We start from the raw sequence: 21374 nt of genomic DNA on the forward strand, positions 1-21374 counted from the left end.
AATATTTTGTAAATATTTGTGGAATGAATGAATGAACAAGCTGAATGTGATAGTTCTAGGACTGTACTTCCTTCTGGATAGTAGGGATGATTTCATTCAAAATTAATTATTTATCTTAAATTTTTCTTTTTTGTAATTTCCAAATGTGATTATGCAGAGTATCTACGTTTAAAAAGGTGGGGAGAGGGACTCTAAAAACACCTTTGTGGGAAGAGTCATAAGTGCTTGAGAATTCTTTTCAAAGATGTACAATTTACATATACTGATAGTTTTTAAAACTTCTGAGAACCATGCATGTAATAAGCTAGCAAAAATGTTTTCAATAAATTCTCAGTTTTGACCCCTATATCTCTCTGTTTTCCAGCTAACTAGAAGCATCTGTGATTTTTGAGATCTCCTTACACATTCTAGATACAAGTCCTTTGTTGGATATGTGATTTGCAAATATTTTTGGCCAATCTGTAGTTTGTCTTTTCATTCTCTTTACAAGGTTTTTTGCAGAGCAAAATTTTTTACCTTTGATGAAGTCCAATTTATGTTTGTCTTTTCATGAACTATACCTTTGTGTCAAGTCTATGAACTCCTTGCTTAGGTTCTGAAGATTTTCTACGTATCTCTAAAATTTTAAAGTTTCACTTTTACATTTAAATTCACATTCCATTTTGAGTTAATTTTAGTGTAACAAGACTTCCTTTTTCTAAGCTTACGGATGCCTTTTACAAGCCTCGTATCAATAATTAAATATGGACTGGATAATTTCCTATGATAGGGTTTGTATATAAGATCTCTTGTTTGGTTGTAGCATGAGAAACGGTAAGAGTACCTTCATATTGCATAATTTCAGAAGATTCACCAGTACCTGTAATCAAGGCAGACCAGCAGTAAGTAACAGAACACTACAGTTAAAAGTCAGACTTCCTAGAGGCATAATCAGCCAGGTGATTCAGGATAAAAGAAAAATGTATTTAAATGAAGTGATCATAAACTAGGACTAGAAAAAGTTTTTATTTTGCCAAAATTGCCTAGACACTTTATCAAATGTTCATTCATTTGGAGCTGTGGAGATCTAAACAGTAGTGAGTAACTAAAGGAGGACTAAAAACAAAGCCACAAGGATTAACCTCAGAACACATCTCCTAGCTTGCTCTTGGTGTTACTAACACACCAATGGCTGCATTGACCATTTTTATTTGGCATGTTTGGCCAGGGGTCAGTAAACGACAGCCCACAGTCTAAACATGGCTTGCTGCCTGTTTTTACAAAGTTTTGCTGGAACACAGCCATGTCCATTGCTGATTCACTCATAATCTGCCTGCTTTTGCACTACAATGGTAGAGGTGATCAGTTGTGACAGACTGCATGACCCACAGAGTCTAAAGTACTTATTCTCAGGCCCTTTACAGAAAAATTTTTGTTATTCTTATTCTTGGCTGACAAGAATAACTGCTGATACAGTTATGTGAAAAGCACCCTGGTATGAAATATTTCTAAGGTGTGATATCAACTGTTTGGAACAAAATAACACAAAGGCAGCAGCATCAGTTTATAAGAAATCTACCTTGAGGGGTAAACAGCTTTCTTTTTGAAGCTGAAATTCCTCCTAACACAATTGTAAGCATTGTCCCTGAGTCTGTGCTCAGATATCAGTTTGTGTTCCTGAACATCAAAGATGAAGATGTTTATAAGCAAGTGTCTACATTATTAATATTTGGTATTATAAATCCTGCAAAGTTGAGAAAATATTTTGGTATGAAAGCAAAAAAAAACATATTTATGACCAAAGTAAGTCATTTTAAGACCCTTGTCCAAAGAATTTACATTATATATCTCAGAAAAGTATAAACACATTTCAAATGTACGCTCTGGCCTCAACAGGACACTAGCCAGAACTTTAGCCGAGCATGGTGCCTGGCGCACACTGTCTTCTTGTCCCTGTACCTGAGGTTGCTGACATCAAGGGTTGGGCATGTGATGGCACTAATCATTAGGTTGTGGTATGTCCTCTCTAGAAGGACTGATGCTGAAGCTGAAGCTCCAGTACTTTGGCCACCTGATTCAAAGAACTGACTCATTAAAAAGACCCTGATGCTGGGAAAGATTGAAGGAGGAGAAGGGGATGACAGAGGATGGTATCACTGACTCAATGGACATGAGTTTGAGCAAGCTCCAAGAGATGGTGAAGGACAGAAAAGCCTGGCATGCTGCAGTCCATGGGGTCACAAAGAGTCAGACACGACTGAGCGACTGAACAACGACCACAAGCTCTATACCCAGCCTTTCAGACTCTGTGATGACAGAATTCTGCAGACCTCCCATCTGCTTTGCTAGCTGGCTTCTTGTGCCAATAGGATGTGTATGGGGGACACTGCAAGTCAGGGTGACAGAGGAGGGACTCACTGTTTCTTTTAGTGGTGTCCCAGCTTTGGCCCTCCACTGGCAGTGGCAACTGGTTCCAGTCTCCAGCTTAATTTTAGAAATTACTGTATTCACTTGTGGAGTTCCCCGTGTAACCCCATCCCCAACACCTACACTAGAAAGCTAGAGAGCCCTGACCTCCTTTGTTAAGTTCAGCCCCCAAACAGTTTCTGGGATATAGAAGATGCTGAAGAACCTGGGGTTGACTGACACTCACAAGGTTATCCAGGGCTCTTACAACGTTCTTGTTTGCTGCAGGGACGGGGTCGCCTTAGTCGCTTTCTCCTACAGAAGGGTAGGGGTGGGGGGATAGGGAAGTGGGAAGCTAGTAACCACCCTCCTCTACCTTACTTTCCCCACTTCCTCCATACCCCTTCCCCGCATCCATCCTTTCCTGGTCCTCCTCCCTCCTCCAACCTGCTCTGCTCCTCCTCTTCTCTAGTCCGCCCTCCCTCCTCCTACCTGCCCTTCCTTCACAGCCCTCTGTCACGTGTCCAACCCCAGGGCGCAGTCAGCGTCGCGCGCCGGTGCTGGAGCGCACCGGGACCCGACCGCCGGCCAGGCGGGAGGATGGCGCTCGTGGGGCTGCGCTTGGTGCTGTTGTTCTTAGTTGGGAATTCGGCAGGTAATGGTCACTAGTGGGCTTGGCAGCCAAGGAAAGCGGAAGAGTTACCTGGGGGTGGGGAGAGGGGGGGTCTCATCGCTTCTCGGCCTTTTGTCTGAGATCAAGTGTAGAGGGGGTCTTGCTAACGACTGCCCCTCCCCGGAGGGGCGGCCCTGGCGCCCCTCCACACACCCGTTACTGGCGGTTCCAGGCCCGCCCCGCGGTTGTCTTAAGGACATGAACTTGGGGGTGTGCGCGGGTGACATTTTGGAGCCACAGTGTTGTTGCTTGGTCTTTTCTAGTGACCCTGCTGCCTGCGCTTTCTCCCTTAAAGCAGGTTTTCTGGAGTCCAGGATCAGGAGGCGGGTTTTTATGTACCCCAGGCCCTACAGAACCTTGGCAGGAGATGTACAGGAATCAGGAGATGTGAATGCCAAGTGTGCCAGGCACCCTGGGGCTCGTGAGAAAAGGGCCTCAGGCCAGCCAGACTTGACACCCACTTTAAAATGAAGTTAAAATGGTAACATCTAGTGGTAAGCTTTGTATTTATTATCCTGAGCAACAAAGGAAAAGAATATCGTGAATTTTTGAGTTATTTCTCTGACTTTTAGGTTCTTTTAGCCAGGAAAATTGTTTTTTATTTCTTAAATACTGTGAAGGAAGAGAGGGGAAATGGTCCCCTGGTGATGGAGGGCCGTGGAGCAAAGAGCTAGGGATCCTGAGGCATTAGGGAAGCCCTGGGGGCCGTAGTCAGGGTCTTCCTGCAGTCACTTTTGTAAATTAGTTGGTGCTCACATCTCTTGGCTGGCATACCACTAAGGTAGGTGTCAGTCAGTACGGGCTGTGGGTTCATCTTCTGCTGGCTCTGAACATCCTGCTGGATACATGGACCCATTCTGTGGGGACAAAACTGCACTAAGTTCTGTCGCAGCTGAAGCTCCATCCTGTTCCTCTTGGAAGCCCTGCTCAAGGAACAGTAGGTGGACCATGGGACATGGCCTCTTCTGCTGTTTTTCCAAGGGTTGGGTAAGCATTCTCCCACTGAGGCTCAGGGGAGGTTCTCTCTGATCTCTAAACTTCCACTGGCTCCTCAGGAAGCGGCTGGTGGGGGTGGGGGGAGAGGATCACCAATCCTGTGCATATATATATCTGAGGAAGGCATGAGGGCCTCTTCTCTTGACTTTTGTTATGTAGCTCCAAAGTCCTCTCTCAAGCAGACCTATTAGAGTGGTCAGTTATAGAACTGGTACCAAACGTTTTCTGTGTGCCTGCTAAGAGAGGTACCAGAATACAACTGAATATACTTTCTAGAAGTTCTTCAAAAGTTGGACATGGGAGAGAAAGGGAGAAGGTGCAGCTTGTATAAATTACAAGCTGGATTTTAAAAACCTCTTATGAAGAATTGACCTTAGTCACATCCTTTTAAATGTCTGTTTTCTTCTTGCAGCCTCTTTGAATGCTCAATTTAGTCAACATTCAGAACAAGGAACAGTAAGTAAGAAACCACTTTTACTGTTTCTACTAATACAATGAAGCCCACAAAGGTTGGGGTTGGAGACTGGTTTTCAGATCTGACCTGCCACTTTGGAAACAGTTGACTGAATCTTTAGAAACCAGATTATCAGGCAGGCTTTTTGATACAATGTAAATTTTGGTTAAAAAAGGCTCAGTCCTTGGGACTTTCCTGGTGGTCCAATAGCTAAGACTTAGAGCTCCCAATGCAGGGGGCCAGGGTTTGATTCCTGGTCAGGGAAACGCATGCCATAACTAAGAGTTTGCATGCCACAGACTAAAGATCCCACATGCCGCAACCTGACACAACCAAATAAATAAATAATTTTTAAAAAGAAAGAACAGCTCAGACCTTGGGAGCCTCAGGGCTTTGTTTCCTTTGATGATTCAGAAGGTCCTGAGCCTAATAATTATATGTTGTACTAGACATTTTATGTATATTAACAAATTAGATTGTGTGAAAGTAAAGGAAGACCAGCCAAATGAGAACAAGAAAAAGGAGTTATTCATCATGCACTCCAGTGTTCACTGCAGCACTATTTACAATAGCTAAGACATGGAAGCAATCTGAATGTCCATTGACAGATGAATGAAAAAATAAGATTACACACACACACACAGAGGAATATTGCTCAGCCATAAAAAAGAATAAAATAATGCCATTTGCAGCAATATGGATAGACATAGAGATTATCATATTAAGTGAAGTAAGTCAGAGAAAGACAAATATCATGTGATATCATTTAAATGTGAATCTAAACTATGACACAAATTAACCTATCTATGAAACAGAAACAGATTCAGATATGGAGAGAACAGACTTGTGGTTGCCAAGTGGGAGGGGGAGGGAAGGATAAATTAGGAGTTTAGGATTAATATATACACACTACTATATACATAACAGATAAACAAGAAGGACCTGCTGTATAGCATGGGGAACTATATTCAATGTCTACTAGTGATCTATAATGGAAAAGAATCTAGAAAAGTCACTTTGCTGTACACTGAAACTAACCTAACATTGTAAATAACTATACATCAATTATCTTAAAAAGTTAATTAAAAAAAGAGCTAGTTATTCAGAGCTTGATGTAGCAAGTGAGTCAGTCATGTCACTTGTGTTTTAGCTGAGACTCAAAGGCAGAGGAGTGGGAAAGCTTTATAATGGGAAAAAGGGAAGGCATCAGGTGTGCCCTGATTGAGGCTGTTGGCATGGGGAGGCTGGAGGTGGGAAACTAAAGGCAGGCATAGTATGTGAATGGTTCAGAGGGCATATTTGGCTTTCTCTAGTTGGGCCTCAGTTGGAAGCAGGGGTAAAATTTAGGGAAAATATCAGTTGTTAATCAAGTCTTAGCCATTTGGGCCAACTGTTACATAGCTTACTGTTTGACTACCTGGATGTCACTAGAGATAGATGTCTGATTTCTTACAAGTCTGATTCACAGCAGGTTGGCTTCCTGGACTGGTTATTCTAAATAATGGGTTGGTTTCCTGGCTAGCTTGCTAAGGTTTTGGGTCATAGTTCTGTTTTAATATCTGGTCTGACACTGTCCATTTTTACATGCAATCTCTGTTCTCACAATGACCTTGTAAAATAAGTAGAGATGATTATTTTACATTCATGGATATTGACCTCAGTGGGTAAGGTAACTTTGAGTATTCATGTCAGTGCAGACCTTTTCCAGGAAACCTTCCCACCCTGTTTTCTTCCTCCAAAGTAGACATAAATGCACTTTCTCTTTGTTTCCACTCAAACTATACTGCATCATCATCATTACCATACTAGGGTAGGGGAGGAAAAAAATCTTCCCTCTACCCTTCTAAGTTCTCAGCTGGGGCCTATACAACAAAGGAGAGACTAACCAGAGAAAAATAAACAAATGTTTATTAACAAGTGTATTGTGCATACACATGGGAGTACTCAGAAATGAGTAACTCAAAGAGGTGGCTTAGAAATATGCCTTATCTTGCATATTTAACAGAAAGCAATAAATTTGTGAAAGATACACCCAACTGAATGCAGAGTTCCAGAGAATAGCAAGGAGAGATAAGAAGGCCTTCTTAAAATGAGCAATTCAAAGAAATAAAGGGAAACAAAAGAATAGGTAAGACTAGAAATTTCTTCAAGAAAATTGGAGCTATCAAGGAAATATTTCATGCAAAGAAAGTGAAAATGAAGTCACTCAGTCGTGTCGGGCTCTTTTCGACCACATGGACTATAGCCTACTAGCTATAGGCTAGTAGGCTATAGTCCTCTGTCCATGGGATTTCCCAGGCAAGAAGACTAGAGTGGGTTGCTATTTCCTTCTCCAAGGGATCTTTCTGACTGAAGGATTGAACCTGCATCTCTTATGTCTCCTGCATTTGGAAGGCAGGTTCTTTACCACTAGCGCCACCTGGGCAGTCCTTAATTATAATAAATATGCCTTTTAAAAATTTGCTGTTTTAAAAGAAGGATGATTACAATTTAAAAAGCCATAAGATGATAGGAAATCTTAATTGAAGCACAACTTAAGAGCCAGAAATAGCCCACCAATAATCTTTTACAGACTTTTGCCAAGTGTTCTCCCTGTCATGGAACAATTCCTGGCCAGCACTGAGACACAAGGGGGCAGTGGCTCCCTGGGAACCGCCACTTCCAGCAAATCCTGCCGCTCAGCCTGAAACCAGCTGAGTGATGTCTCTCTAGAGCATTCCCACTGGCCTGGGAGAGTCACACTTGACTTGCAAACTGCTCTTAAAGACTCAAGCATTGATTTTTTTTTTTTAATTTATTTTTAATTGGAGGATAATTGCTTTACAATAATGCTTTGATTCTTTGAAGACACTATTTCTGTGACTAACACTGAATGAATGGTCCAATTGGAGCTAATTGGGGTCAAGGATCTAGATGAATTAAAAACAATGACAAATAAAAACAATTTTACCATCTGGAGTAGGAGTTAAGCACATGCTTTCAGATCATGGCTGGAAAAGCTGGAATTTGCAAAGCTGCCAGAGGAGGAGGCTACAAGCTTGTCTAACTTGAGCAGAAAGCTCTGACCTGACAGGCCTAAGAGGAGACTGCTTTTCTGTGGTGGCCAGGGTTATAAAAAAGCCACCAACTTTTTTTTTCTAGGTTTTCTGCCTCCCTGTCCCCCTCTGGTTCAATGGTTTTCATCATAACTAAAATTCTGCCCGGGTGAACATATTCATTAATTCAGAAAATCCATAATATCAAATATTAGCCTGGCCATTTACAGTTTCCAAACTTTCATACTTTATGCTTTCTTAAAATATTTTTTTTATCTTTTGGTTGCAAGGCATGTAGGATCTCAGTTTTCCGAACAGGGATTGAACCTGTGTTCCCTTCACTGGAAGGCACAGTCTTAACTACCGGACCACCAGGGAAATCTCTTTATAGCACTTTCATGTATGTTTTTCACTCACCATTTGAAACACTTTGACTTTTGACTCTTTTTTTTTTTTTTTTTTAACTGGAAATAGATTCCATCATATTGACCAAAGCTAATATAAAAAATCAGTGAAGGACTTTTCTGGTAGTCCAGTGGCTAAGACTGTGCTCTCAATTCAGGGGGCCCAGGCTGGTCAGGGAACTGGAATCCACATGCTGCAACCAAGATTGACGATTCCTTGGCTGCAACTAAGATCCATCACAGTCAAATAAATAAATTAATAATAATAATAAAAGCTAACGAGAGGTTGGAGACCCAGTGCCAAGGACATTGCATTGGTTTGGCAACACAGACCAAGCTGCAGGGTAAAGGGTAGGTAGATGTGGGCAAAATGGAAGTGTCAGAATCTGGATTATGGCGTTCAGGGACAAATTTCTTTCTGAAGAGAAAGGGAAGGGTAGGGCAGCTCTGTAGAAGCATTTGCCACTCAAAGACTTTCAGGGGCATCCATGCATATGAAATTGGCAATGAATATTTGTGAGACAGATGACCCTAACTTGCAATGTGGTATGTTAGTCTTTGGGGGAGTGAAGAAATCCTTTGTTTGCCATAGGGTTGATTTATTAGGAAAACTTGTCTCCTAAACTATGTATTTTGATAAACAGCAACAAGTCTAAGCCTAAGTGAGTAGACATAGGGTCCGCTTCTCCCAACACTCAAGGCCAGCCCAGCCATCCGTCATCTCTTCTCTCCTTTCAATCACTGATGGGCCAGAGTCTGTTCTCCTTCCTGCTTCCTTTTTATAGATACACACAGTGCTTACTACCCCAGCAGCAATCCAGCTTAGCACTAGGCAGTGAAAACAAATACCTTCTATCTTGCTCCCCGCAGGCTTCTTCCTGGACACATTCTGTCTTGCTGGATGTGTCAGATTGGCTTTTGGTCTGATGTTTCTTAGTCCTACCCAGACAGTCCAAAAAGGGCTGATCCGTGTGTTTCAGTTGAGATCACTCCAGTTCTTCTCATTGAGTGTCCGGCTCTCCTGGGAGTAAAACATCAATGTACCTTACAGACCCTACTCGCTAAATGGGGAGGGACTTGCTTAGATGTGGCTAAATGGTCAAGAGCAGCTGGTCTGTAGCTGAGGGGACTGAGGAACATAGAAGTGGACTTGAACTTGAGAGGATGCTTGGCCCAGTGCAAGGGCACAGTAGGGGCTCAATACATGTGGACTGAGGTGAAGATGGAGGTTGGAAAGACAAAAGAAATGCACAGTGAATACTGTTTCTCATGTAAGAACATGTCATCAAATACCACACCATGAGACACAGTCACATTTAATAGGAGATTGTACTAGTTAGGATAAAGACTGCCACTGCAACAAGGACTTCCAAAAATCTGGCTGAAAGAGGATAGAAGTTTATTTCTCTCTGATATAACAACCGTTTAGTCTACATTACCAAGATAGCACTAGTCTGAGAGGTCATTCAGAATGAATCCTTCTTCCACCACTGCTTAGGACTATGGTTCCCAAGTTGTCCCAAAGAGCCTCAGTGAGCTCAGAGGATGCATCAACATTCTGAGGAAAACATGGTGACCCTCAGCATCTAATATACACCATATAAACTACTAGCTCAAGGCTCACAATTTGAACATCAGAGAGCACTGCCTCCTCTTGATAACTTGAGATATCTCTGAATCTAGGTTTTCGGTGGGTGCCACGATAAAAAGCTGGAACTCTGAGAAAATCATTATGCAACAGGGAATGGGGTAGTGCTGTCCAATCTGATTTGAAGGTGTGAGGAGTTGTGCAGTGCCCTGTAGGTATACATATTCTATCACCAAGTGATTGCAGTTGTTAAAGTAAAATGTTATCTTTCAATGTATGCATATTACTTATTACAAATAACAACTGAATGTTGGGAAGCAATTCTTCATGAATCTCATGGTTTTGCATATATTGTAAGCAAAGGCAGTGACTGGCTTTGATACAGACTATCTTTTCAAAGATGCTTGTATAGGCAGCCCTTGAAAACACAGGGGTTAGGGATGCCAACACCAACGGAGTCAAAAATTCACATGTAATTTTTGACTCCTCCAAAATTTAACAACCAATAGGTTACTGCAGACCAGAAGCCATACAGATAATATATACAGTCAACTAAGACATATTTTATGTTATATGTATTATATACTACATATATACTATTAATATTATACAATAGTATAATACTATTATGATAATAGCATTATTACACAAAATACATGTAAACTATATATACACTATATTATTGTACTCTTGAAATTAGATAGATATATTCTTTGCAGCCAAAGATGGAGAAGCTCTATACCATCAATAAAAACAAGACCAGAAGCTGACTGTGGCTCAGACCATGAATTCTTTTTTAAAAAAATTTATTTATTTAAGTGAAGGTTAATTACTTTACAATATTGTAGTGGTTTTTGCTGAACATTGACATGAATCAGCCACGGGTGCACATGTGTTCCCCATCCAGAACCCCCCTCCCACCTCCCTCCCCATTCCATCCCCCAGGGTCATCCCAGTGCATGAGCCCTGAGCACCCTGTCTCATGCATCAAAACTGGACCAGCGATCCGCTTCACATATGATAATATACATGTTTTAACGCTACCCTCTCAAATCATCCCACCCTCACCTTCTCCCACAGAATCCAAAAGACTGTTCTTTACATCTGTGTCTCTTTTGCTGTCTCACTTATAGGGTCATCTTTACCATCTTTCTAAATTTCATATATATGCGTTAGTATATTGTACTGATGTTTTTCTTTCTGACTTACTTCACTTTGTATAATAGGCTCCAGTTTCATCCACTTCATTAGAACTGATTCAAATGGATTCTTTTTAATGGCTGAGTAATATTCCATTGTGTATATGTACCACAGCTTTCTTATCCATTCATCTGCTGATGGACATCTACGTTGCTTCCATGTCCTGGCTATTGTAAACAGTGCTGCAATGAACACTGGGGTACACAAGTCTCTTTCAATTCTGGTTTCCTGGGTGTGTATGCCCAGCAGTGGGATTGGCAGTTCTATTTCCAGTTTTTTAAGGAATCTCCACACTGTTCTCCATAGTGGCTGTACTAGTTTGCATTCCCACCAACAGTGTAAGAGGGTTCCTTTTTCCCCGCACCCTCTCCAGCATTTATTGTTTGTAGACTTTTTGATAGCAGCCATTCTGATTGGCATGAAATGGTACCTCATTGTGGTTTTGACTTGCATCTCTCTGATAATGAGTGATGTTGAGCATTTTTTCATGTGTTTGTTAGCCATCTGTATGTCTTCTGTTTGGTTCTTTGGCCCATTTTTTGACTGGGTCGTTTATTTTTCTGGAACTGAGCTGCAGGAGCTGCTTGTATATTTTTGAGATTAATTCTTTATCAGTTGCTTCGTTTGCTATTATTTTCTCCCATTCTGAAGGCTGTCTGTTCACCTTGCTTATAGTTTCCTTCATTGTGCAAAAGCTTTTAAGTTTAATTAGGTCCCATTTGTTTATTTTTGCTTTTATTTCCATTACTCTGGGAGGTGGGTGATAGAGGATCCTGCTGTGATTTATGTCAGAGAGTGTTTTGCCTATGTTTTCCTCTAGGAGTTTTATAGTTTCTGGTCAGACCATGAATTCCTTATTGCAAAATTCAGACTTAAATTGAAAAAAGTAGGGAAAATCACTAGACCATTCAGGTATGATCTGAATCAAATCCCTTATGATTATACAGTGGAAGTGACAAATAGATTCAAGGGATTAGATCTGATAGAGTGCCTTAGAGCTATGGATGGTGGTTTGTAACACTGTATAGGAGGCAGTGATCAAAACCATCCCCAAGAAGAAGAAATGCAAAAAGGCAAAATGGTTGTCTGAGGAGGCCTTACAAATATTTGAGAAAACAAGAGAAGTGAAAGGCAAAGGAAAAATGGAAAGATATATCCATCTGAACACAGAGTTCCAAAGAAAAGCAAGGAGAGACAAGAAAGCTTTCCTAAGTGATCAATGCAAAGAAACAGAGGAAAACAATAGAATGGGAAAGACTAGAGATCTCTTCAAGAAAATTAGAGATAGCAAGGGAACATTTCATGCAAAGATGGGCACAATAAAGGACAGAAATGATACGAACCTAACAGAAGCAGAAGATATTAAGAAGAAGTGGCAAGAATACACAGAACTATACGAAAATATCTTAATGACCCAGGTAACCACAGTGGTGTGATCACTCACCGAGCCAGACATCCTGGAGTGTGAAGTCAGGTGGGCTTTAGGAAGAATCACTACAAACGAAGCTAGTGGAGGTTATGGAATTCCAGTTGAGCTATTTCAAATCCTAAAAGACGATGCTGTGAAAGTGTTGCACTCAATATGCCAGCAAATTTGGAAAATTCAGCAGAGGCTAAAAGATTGGAAAAGGTCACTTTTCATTCCAATCCCTAAGAAAGGCAATGCCAAAGAATGTTCAAATTACTACACAATTGAACTCATCTAACACGCTAGCAAAGTAATGCTCAAAATTCTCCAAGCTAGGCTTCAATAGTACGTGAACCGAGAACTTCCAGATGTTCAAGCTGGATTTAGAAATGGCAGAGGAATCAGCAATCTAATTGCCAATAATGCGCTGGATCCTAGAAAACTCAAGAGAATTCCAGAAAAACATCTACTTCTGTTTCATTGACTACACTAAAGCCTTTGACTGTGTGGCTCACAACAAACTGTGGAAAATTCTTCAAGAGATGGGAATACTAGACCATCTTTTCTGCCTCCTGAGAAATCTGTATGCAGGTCAAGAAGCAACAGTTTGAACCAGACATGGAATAACTGAGTGGTTTCAAATTGGGAAAGAAGTATGTCAAGGCTGTATATTGTCACCCTGCTTATTTAACTTATATGCAGAGTACATCATGCAAAATATTGGACTGGATGAAGAATAGCTGGAATCAAGATTGCTGGGAGAAATATCAATAACCTCAGATATACAGATGACACCACCCTTATGGCAGAAAGCAAACAGGAACTAAAGAGCCTCTAGATGAAAGTGAAAGAGGAGTGAAAACACTGGCTTAAAACTCAACATGCAAAAAACTGAGATTATGGTATCCAATCCCATCACTTCATGGCAAATAGATGGGGAAACAATGGAAACAGTGACGGACTTTATTTTCTTGGACTCCAAAATCACTGCAGATGATGACTGCAGTCATGAAATTAAAAGATGCTTGCCTCTTGGAAGAAAAGCTATGGCCAACCTAGACAGCATATTAAAAAGCAGAGACATTACTTTACAAAAAGGTTCATATAGTCAAAGCTATGGTTTTTCCAGTAGTCATGTATGAATGTGAGAGTTGGACCATAAAGAAAGCTGAGCGCCGAAGAATTGATGCTTTTGAACCGTGGTGCTGGAGAAAACTCTTGAGAGTCCCGTGGACTGCAAGGAGATCTAACTAGTTAATCCTAAAGGAAATCAGTACTGAATATTCACTGGAAGTACTAATGCTGAAGCTGAAGCTCCAATACTTTGGCTATCTGATGCAAAGAACTGACTCATTAGAAAAGACTCTGATGCTGGGAAAGATTTAAGACAGGAGGAGAAGGGGACAAGAGCAGATGAGATGTTTGTATGGCATCATCAACTCAATGGACATGAGTTTGGGCAAGCTCTGGAAGTTGGTGATGGACAGGGAAGCCTGGCATGCTGCAATCCATGGGGTTGCAGAGTCGGACGTGACTGAGCAACTGAACTGACTGATTGTACTCTTTTAATAAACTAGAGACTATCGATACTGATACCACAAGTTAATGTCATCTGTTTACAAGATTATCTATCAGCATCTATATCCATACTATGTATATGAGATAAAACACTGTAGATACAATATGAATTACTAATTCTAGATATTACAAATGAAAAGACAACATGAAAAACAAATTCACATTTATATATTATATATTCACGGATATAAAGTCTCATGCACCAATAGTAAAGAAGCAGCAATATGATTACTTTATGGTAAGCTTAGTGTAATTGATATAATTGTTTCACAGTGGCCTAGCTTAGACACAGTGAATGAATCCTTGTAAAACTTTTACGGTATACAGTATTATTATGGTATACAGTCATATTCATAATACCATGTTGGAAACACTGTTACATTAAAAAAAACTCCACCTACCTATGACGACAGGCTGAAACACAGGTTCTCCAATTGGAAGGGAGAGAAATGCATACTGTAGGTAGGCTATCCACTTCAACACAAGTCTTGTACATGATGTTCTATGTGGTGAATCCTTAGCTGATGATGATGATGACACAACATCTCATACAGTTCTTGTAGTAGTTATTAGACTTTCATACAAGAACTCACACACATACATAACAGATAGGTTGATTAACTGTAGGACATGATGATTATCTACTATTCATTAAGTGGAAGTGGATCATCACAAAGGTCTTTATCCCAGGTGTCTTTTATTCATATTGACTAAGCTGAGGAAGAGGAAGAGGAGGGATTGGTTTTGCTGTCCCAGGTATGGGAGGGGAGGCAGGAGAGGTAGGCCCACTGGGTGTAACTTGATGGAAATACACCCTAACTTCTGACTTTTTTGCTTTTTTATTTTTCTATAAATGTTTCTATAAAGTACAAATCCTTCTTCCACTGTGTGCTTTAGTTCCAGCACCAGTAGCATAGAAAGGTCCATGCTGTAAAAGAAGTCAAAAGCAGTTTTTAATTATCAGAACTCTCGTCCTAGGTAGTCTAATATCAGTTTGTTTCCTGGCACTGCTTCTTCTTTCTTTCATGTCTTTTTCCTCATCGTGTGGCACTAGTTCGGAAGCACTCTGTCCAAGTCATCTCTTGCTAATTCCTCTTGTATCGTGCCTATTAGCTCTTGAATTTCTCTAAGATCCCTATCTTGAAACCCTTCACCTCCACCTTTTTTGCCGTCATCCAAAATGTCCTTCATGATTTCCTTGATTGGTTCTGTTGTATACCCTGTGAAGTCACACACAACATCAGGACACAGTTTTTTCCAGCAAGAATTTATTGCTTTGGGCTTGTCGGTCTTCACAGCTTTTCCTATGATGATGGCATCTTCAATCACGTAGTCCTTCCAGACGTCCATGATCTTTCCATGGAGTTCTCTCCCATAGCACTGATAATCCTTTACATAGAGTACTACATGTAATGAGCCATAATGGTCCCTATGACTCCCTGATCTAGAGGATGAATTAGAGATGTTGTATTTGGGGGCAGCAAGACCACTTCAACACCTTCAGTGTTGAACTCATGGGGTTCTGGGTGGCCAGGGGTACTGTCCAATAAAAAGAAACCTTTAAAAGGCAGTTCTTTACTTGCAATGTAATTACTGACTTCAAGGACAAAGCATCAGTGGAACCAATCTAAGAAAAGGGTTCTCATTATCCAGGCTTCCTTGTTGCAGTACAACCAAAACACTGGCAGCTGGTGTTTTGTCTTTTCCCTTCAAGGCTTGTAGGTCAGCAGCTTTATAGATAAGGTGAAGTTGCTCAGTTGTGTCCGACTCTTTGTGACCCCACAGACTGTAGCCTACCACGCTCCTCCGTCCATGGGATTTTACAGGCAAGAGTACTGGAGTGGGTTGCCATTTCCTTCTCCAGAGGATCTTCCCGACCCAGGGATCTTATAGATAAGGGCAGTCCTTATCCTAAACCCCACTGCATTTGTGCATAACAGGAGAGTTAGCCTATCCCTTCCTGAATCAAAACTAGTATTCGCTTCCCTTCCTTACTAGTAAATGTCCTTTGTGGCACTCCTCCCCTATCCCGTCCCCCTCCACCGAGAATAGGGCTCTTTTTGCCTACATTAAAAACCTGTGTAGCCTGTTATTGTTCCTTCTCAATGATTTTCTTAACGGTGCCTGGGAACTGATCTGCTGCCTCTTGGTCAGCAGAAGCTGCTGCTCCTGTTATCTTGACATGTTTTAAGTCAAACCCCTTTCTAAAATGATCAAATAAACCCTTGGTGGCATTAAGATCATTCACTTTCCATTTAAGTCATCATATAATGACTGCTTTTTCTCAAATCATATTAGTAGGTATGCCTTTCTTATAGTAATTCTACACCCACATAAAAGCTGCATTTTTGATATAAGATAAAAAGTTATTTCACAAAAGGTACATTTTTATGCATGCTGGCATGGGTGTAATAATGTTTTCACATATTTCATTTTTTTTTTTACCATGGTCTTTATGCTAGATTCATTTATCTTGAAATGGCTGGCAACTGCAGCTGCAGACCTCAATCTACAGTATACATCAAGCAATTCAGCTCTTCCTTGAAATGTCATGACTTTTCTCTGCTTCATGGGAGCATGTCTAGAATCACTAGTGGCACCTCATATTGGTCACATGGTGTTATTCAAGGTTTCCAGTATTGCATTAAACACAAAGAAAAATATACAAGAACTGCAAGAGATCACTTTTTACTGTGATATGCAATTTACTGGAAAGATGAAGTGCTCACGTGGAAATGAGTAGTGTCTCATGGCATTTTAAGCGGATATCCCCAGAAGAAGAAATGGCAACCCGTTCCACTATTCTTGCCTGAAGAATCCCATGGACAGAGGAGCCTCCTGGGGTGCAGTCCATGGGCTGCAAAAGAGTTGAACATGACTTAGCAACTAAACAGCAACAAACAACAAAACACACTTGAGCTTACCACAATATTAAAAGATTAATTATAATAGTACATGACATTTAATTTTATTCAGTTATGATTCAACATTGCCTCTTTACATGTTTACATTTTGCTTGATGCCAAATGGATCATGTACTGTCTATAAGTCTTTGCACCCATTTTGGTAAATTTTAACTTCTTACAATAGATTACTATATGTTTTATGGTAGAAAATAATCAAATAAACTAGTATCTAAATATATTTTATATATACATGACATATCTTTCTTATTTTTTTCAATATTTCTAGGTTACATGGCTAGTCTGTGATGTTTTTCAAATTGTTCCAAATCTCCAAATAATTTTCTAATGTGTTTATTGAAAATGATCCACATATGGGACTTCCCTGACAGTCCAGTGATTAAGACTCCAAGCTGCCACTGCAGGGGGCACAGGTTCAATCCCTGGTCAGATCTCGTATGCCATGTGGTGTGGCAAAAATCCACATATAAGTGAAACCATGTAATTTAAACCTGTGTCGCTTAAAGGTCAACTGTATATAACAATTTCTTATTTTGCCTCTGTGATAATTATACATGCTTCACTCTATAATCTTTCAATATCCAGCCCTATATCACTCTGCCTTGATCAGGCTTTCCCAGTTATAAGCCTGACTTCTCACAATCGCCTATCAGACAAATGGTCTATAGTCAAGCTGGCTAAGAGAGCAGTCACTAGCCACAGGTCATCACTGGGCACCTGAAATATGGCCATTCTGAAATGAACTATGTTGTTGGTATAAACTACACACTGGACTTCAAAGACATATCACATACGCACAAATATAAAATCTCATTAATAATTTTTACATTGATTATATGTTGAAATTAAAATATTTTAGATTATCATGTCAAATAAAAATATTAAAATTATTTTCATCTATCTCTTTTTTAGTTTAATATGGTTAACTAGAAAAATTTTAATTGCTTATGTAACTTACATTTTATTTCTACTGAGAAGCACTAGAAAATATATTCCATGAAAATATGCAATAGAGGACATAATAACTATTAAGAGCATTTCAGATTTTGAAATATCTGTATATAAAGATGGCCTTCCCAGGCGGCACTAGTGGTAAAGAAGCTGCTTGCCAATGCAGGAGACTTAAGAGATACCGGTTCGATCCCTGGATCGGGAAGATCCCCTGGAAGAGAGCATGGCAATCCATGCCAGTATTCTTGCCAGAAGAATTCCATGGATAGAGGACCCTGGAGGGTTAAAAGTCCGTAGGGTCACAAAGAGTCGGGCACGACTGAAGCAACTTAGCATGAATGCACGCATATATAAAGATATAAGTCAAAAAGTAAACAAATAAGAATTCCCAGTGAATTATTTATATCTAATATATAATCTTGGAAGTCAACTAAGAAATGGAACTACCGGTTAGTTGGAAAATGGAAAAATAGTATTTTTCTACAATAGTACTTTAAAAAAGTAAAATCACATCTGGATACTTTTATTTAAAAAAAAGATCAGGTTTATTAGGAAAAGACTTGGATCAGTGAGTTTAAAAACAATAGTAAATCATAAAAGCTTGATCAAAAACATCGAGTTCTCCCAAAGAGTCCAAAGTCAAGAAACAGAAAATGTGCTACATTCTTAGCGCACTTCCTGTCCATAGAAAACAACCTAAGATGAAACATTGGGAGCCAAAATAGCATGAGTGGCATTCTCAAATGCCTGCTTTGAATCCTTAGAGAACTCAGAATAGAACATAGAATATTATATTACAATAGAGCTAATAGAATATAACTGTTGTCTTAACAGGAAGAAATAAAGTGAGCTGTGTTCTGCTTGAAGACTAAACAGTATCATGTGCTCCAAAGGAAATATATGAGTTTCAGTAGGTCAGAAAGGACTATTGACAGGAAAGTCTATTAGAATCCAGCAAAATGAGGACCTCTGGTTATCAGAAAATATGAAGGAAGAGAAAAGTCTAGACTCATGAAAAATAAACACAAGATTCCTACTTAGAGGCTCCTAACACTCTTCAGCAGGAGATTAAAGAGCCCAGTCCAAGGACACAGGGTCCATTTATAGGTTCAACAAACACTCACTGTCAGACATTATGTGTCAGGCACCATGCTCAGAGCTGAAAATACAAAGTTCTATTAAGACACATTCCCTGCCTCTGAGAAGTGAATAGTATAGTGAGTGAAGTAGGCATATATACCAATAATTACCATCTGGTGTACACATTCTGTCAGAGTTTATTTAAGGAAAATATGCCATATACAGTCACAGAGATAGGTCTAAATCAGGGGCTCAGAGAATAGCCTGCAGGCCAAATCTGCCTTCATCTGCCATCTACTTTTGTAAATAAAATTTAATTGGTTTATGTATTGTCTATGGCTGCTTTTCACTACAACAGCAGGGTCGAATACACAACAGACACTGTAAGGTAAACAAAGACTAAAATATTTAATATCTAACCCTTCACAGTAAATGTCTGCCAATCTCTGATCTAAATCAAACTGGGGGGTCAGGTAAAATATACTGAAGAAGACAAGAGCCAATACTAAAGTTTTGTAGAATAACTGAGATTTACCTGAAAAAAGTAATAAGCACTCTTCTTCCTATTACCCATTTTTGAGGAGGCATGGGAAATAGGTTGCACAAGCATTCCAGGTTGAGGGAATTTGCCCATGGAAAGGTAAAGAGGCCTAAAACAACATGAAGAACTTAATTTTACTCTAGAGAACACAGAAAAGCTGAAGGCAGTTCTCTTCAGAAATACACGCGTTAACAGTAAGTTCTCAGTCATAAAACACAGCCAATGTTGGTTATCAGGCTTTCTCTTATCCCTGCAAGTGAAGCATGCTGCTCCTGAACTTCAAGCTATGAAAACACTCAGATCAAAACTCCGAGTCTATCATCCACTGGAGCAAGACCTGGAGCAGCCAAATCTCAATTCTCTGCTTTGCTACATAGACAGAAGACCAGCTCTGGCTAAAGTGTGTTACAGTTTCTCTCTAAACCCATTTTCACCAAAACAGATGCCAAGATTCGTATTTGAGAGAATCAAAAGCCTGAGCCGTATCCCTCAATACAGTAAGCTAAAAGCAAAAGCCCTATTTGGGGAGGAATTGAACTCATACTCTATTTTAATGATTAAAAAAAATTCACCCTAATCCCAGGGTACTTTAACAGCTATCCAAACATGAGAAAATCTAGAGGTGTATCACATTTTATGAATGAATCTCTGGAATAAGACAAAGGGGAAATCATAGAATGTTCATCCATTTTTCTCTGTTTCTCTTTCTTTTTTAAAAAAGTTTTTGGCTAAGCTGTGCTGCATGCAGGATCTTGGCTCCTCAACCAGGGATCGAACCTGCACCCTCTGCAGATTCTTAACCACTGGATCACCAGGGAAGTTCCTCATTCCTTTTCTAAAAATATTGTTGTCAGCTTTACAAAAAGATTCTCGAAAGAATTTTTTACTTTAAAATATAATTTAAGTTCTAAAATATAATAACTTAAATTACATGTCAAAAATTTCAGTTCAGTTCAGTTCAGTCGCTCAGTCGTGTCCGACTCTTTGTGACCCCATGAACCGCAGCATGCCAGACCTGTCTATCACCAACTCCCTAAGTCCACCCAAACCCATGTCCATTGAGTCAGTGATGCCATCCAACCATCTCATCCTATGTCATCCCCTTCTCCTCCTGCCCTCAATCTTTCCCAGCATCAGGGTCTTTTCCAATGAGTCAGCTCTTCGCATCAGGTGGCCAAAGTATTGGAGCTTCAGCTTCAACATCAGTCCTTCCAATGAACACCCAGGACTGATCTACTTTAGGATGGACTGGTGGATCTCCTTGCAGTCCAAGGGACTCTCAAGAGTCTTCTCCAACACCACTGTTCAAAAGCACCAATTCTTCGGCGCTCAGCTTTCTTTATAGTCCAACTCTCACATCCATACATGACCACTGGAAAAACCATAGCCTTGACTAGATGGACCTTTGTTGGCAAAGTAATGTCTCTGCTTTTTAATATGCTGTCTAGGTTGGTCATAACTTCCCTTCCAAGGAGTAAGCATCTTTTAATTTCATGGCTGCAGTCACCATCTGCAGTGATTTTGGAGCCCAGAAAAATAAAGCCTGCCATTGTTTCCACTGTTTCCCCATCTATCTGCCATGAAGTGATGGGACTGGATGCCATGATCTTAGTTTTCTGAATGTTGAGCTTTAAGCCAACTTTTTCACTCTCCACTTTCACTTTCATCAAGAGGCCCTTTAGTTCTTCTTCACTTTCTGCCATAAGGGTGGTGTCATCTGCATATCTGAGGTTATTGATATTTCTCCCGGCAATCTTGATTCCAGCTTGTGCTTCCTCCAGCCCAGCTTTGAGTCTAGATAAATATGCATTTTCTCATCAATCTTTTCCATTGATGAATCTCAATTACGCCTTAGACAAAGATCATCAATGGAAAAGACTGATAAGGAAATGCATATTTATCTAGACTCAATAAAACTTTCCACAAAAATAGTAACTTTACAGTGGAGGAACCTAACAACTGCCACTGTGAAATTAACATTACCAATGATGAGACATAATGACATCATGTGACTCCTGATATGCTGTCCTGGGAAGCACACAATATGACCTCTAGATTTGTCCTGCCAAGAAATGGCATAAATTGAATATAATCATGAGGAAATTTTAGAAAAATCCAAATTGAAGGATAGTCTACAAAAAAAAAGTCTATCCTTTC

The 21374-nt window shown here is 40.0% G+C and overlaps 1 protein-coding gene across 1 annotated transcript in view; it reads left to right on the top strand.

Annotated features, from left to right (window-relative positions):
* Positions 1–2913: 2913 nt before the first annotated feature.
* LOC145544936 (nitric oxide-associated protein 1-like) overlaps positions 2914–21374 on the top strand; it is a 33622-nt gene continuing 15161 nt past the window's right edge. Inside the window, exons 1-2 of the mRNA XM_081588337.1 lie at positions 2914–3040; positions 4467–4510. Coding sequence (XP_081444463.1) covers positions 2986–3040; positions 4467–4510 — 99 coding nt within the window. The 5' untranslated portion in view covers positions 2914–2985. The remainder of the gene's footprint in view (positions 3041–4466; positions 4511–21374) is intronic.

This window comes from Giraffa tippelskirchi, chromosome 1 (genome assembly GCF_054371585.1).
Source record: "Giraffa tippelskirchi isolate mGirTip1 chromosome 1, T2T-mGirTip1v1.2.pri, whole genome shotgun sequence".
NCBI lineage: Eukaryota > Metazoa > Chordata > Mammalia > Artiodactyla > Giraffidae > Giraffa > Giraffa tippelskirchi.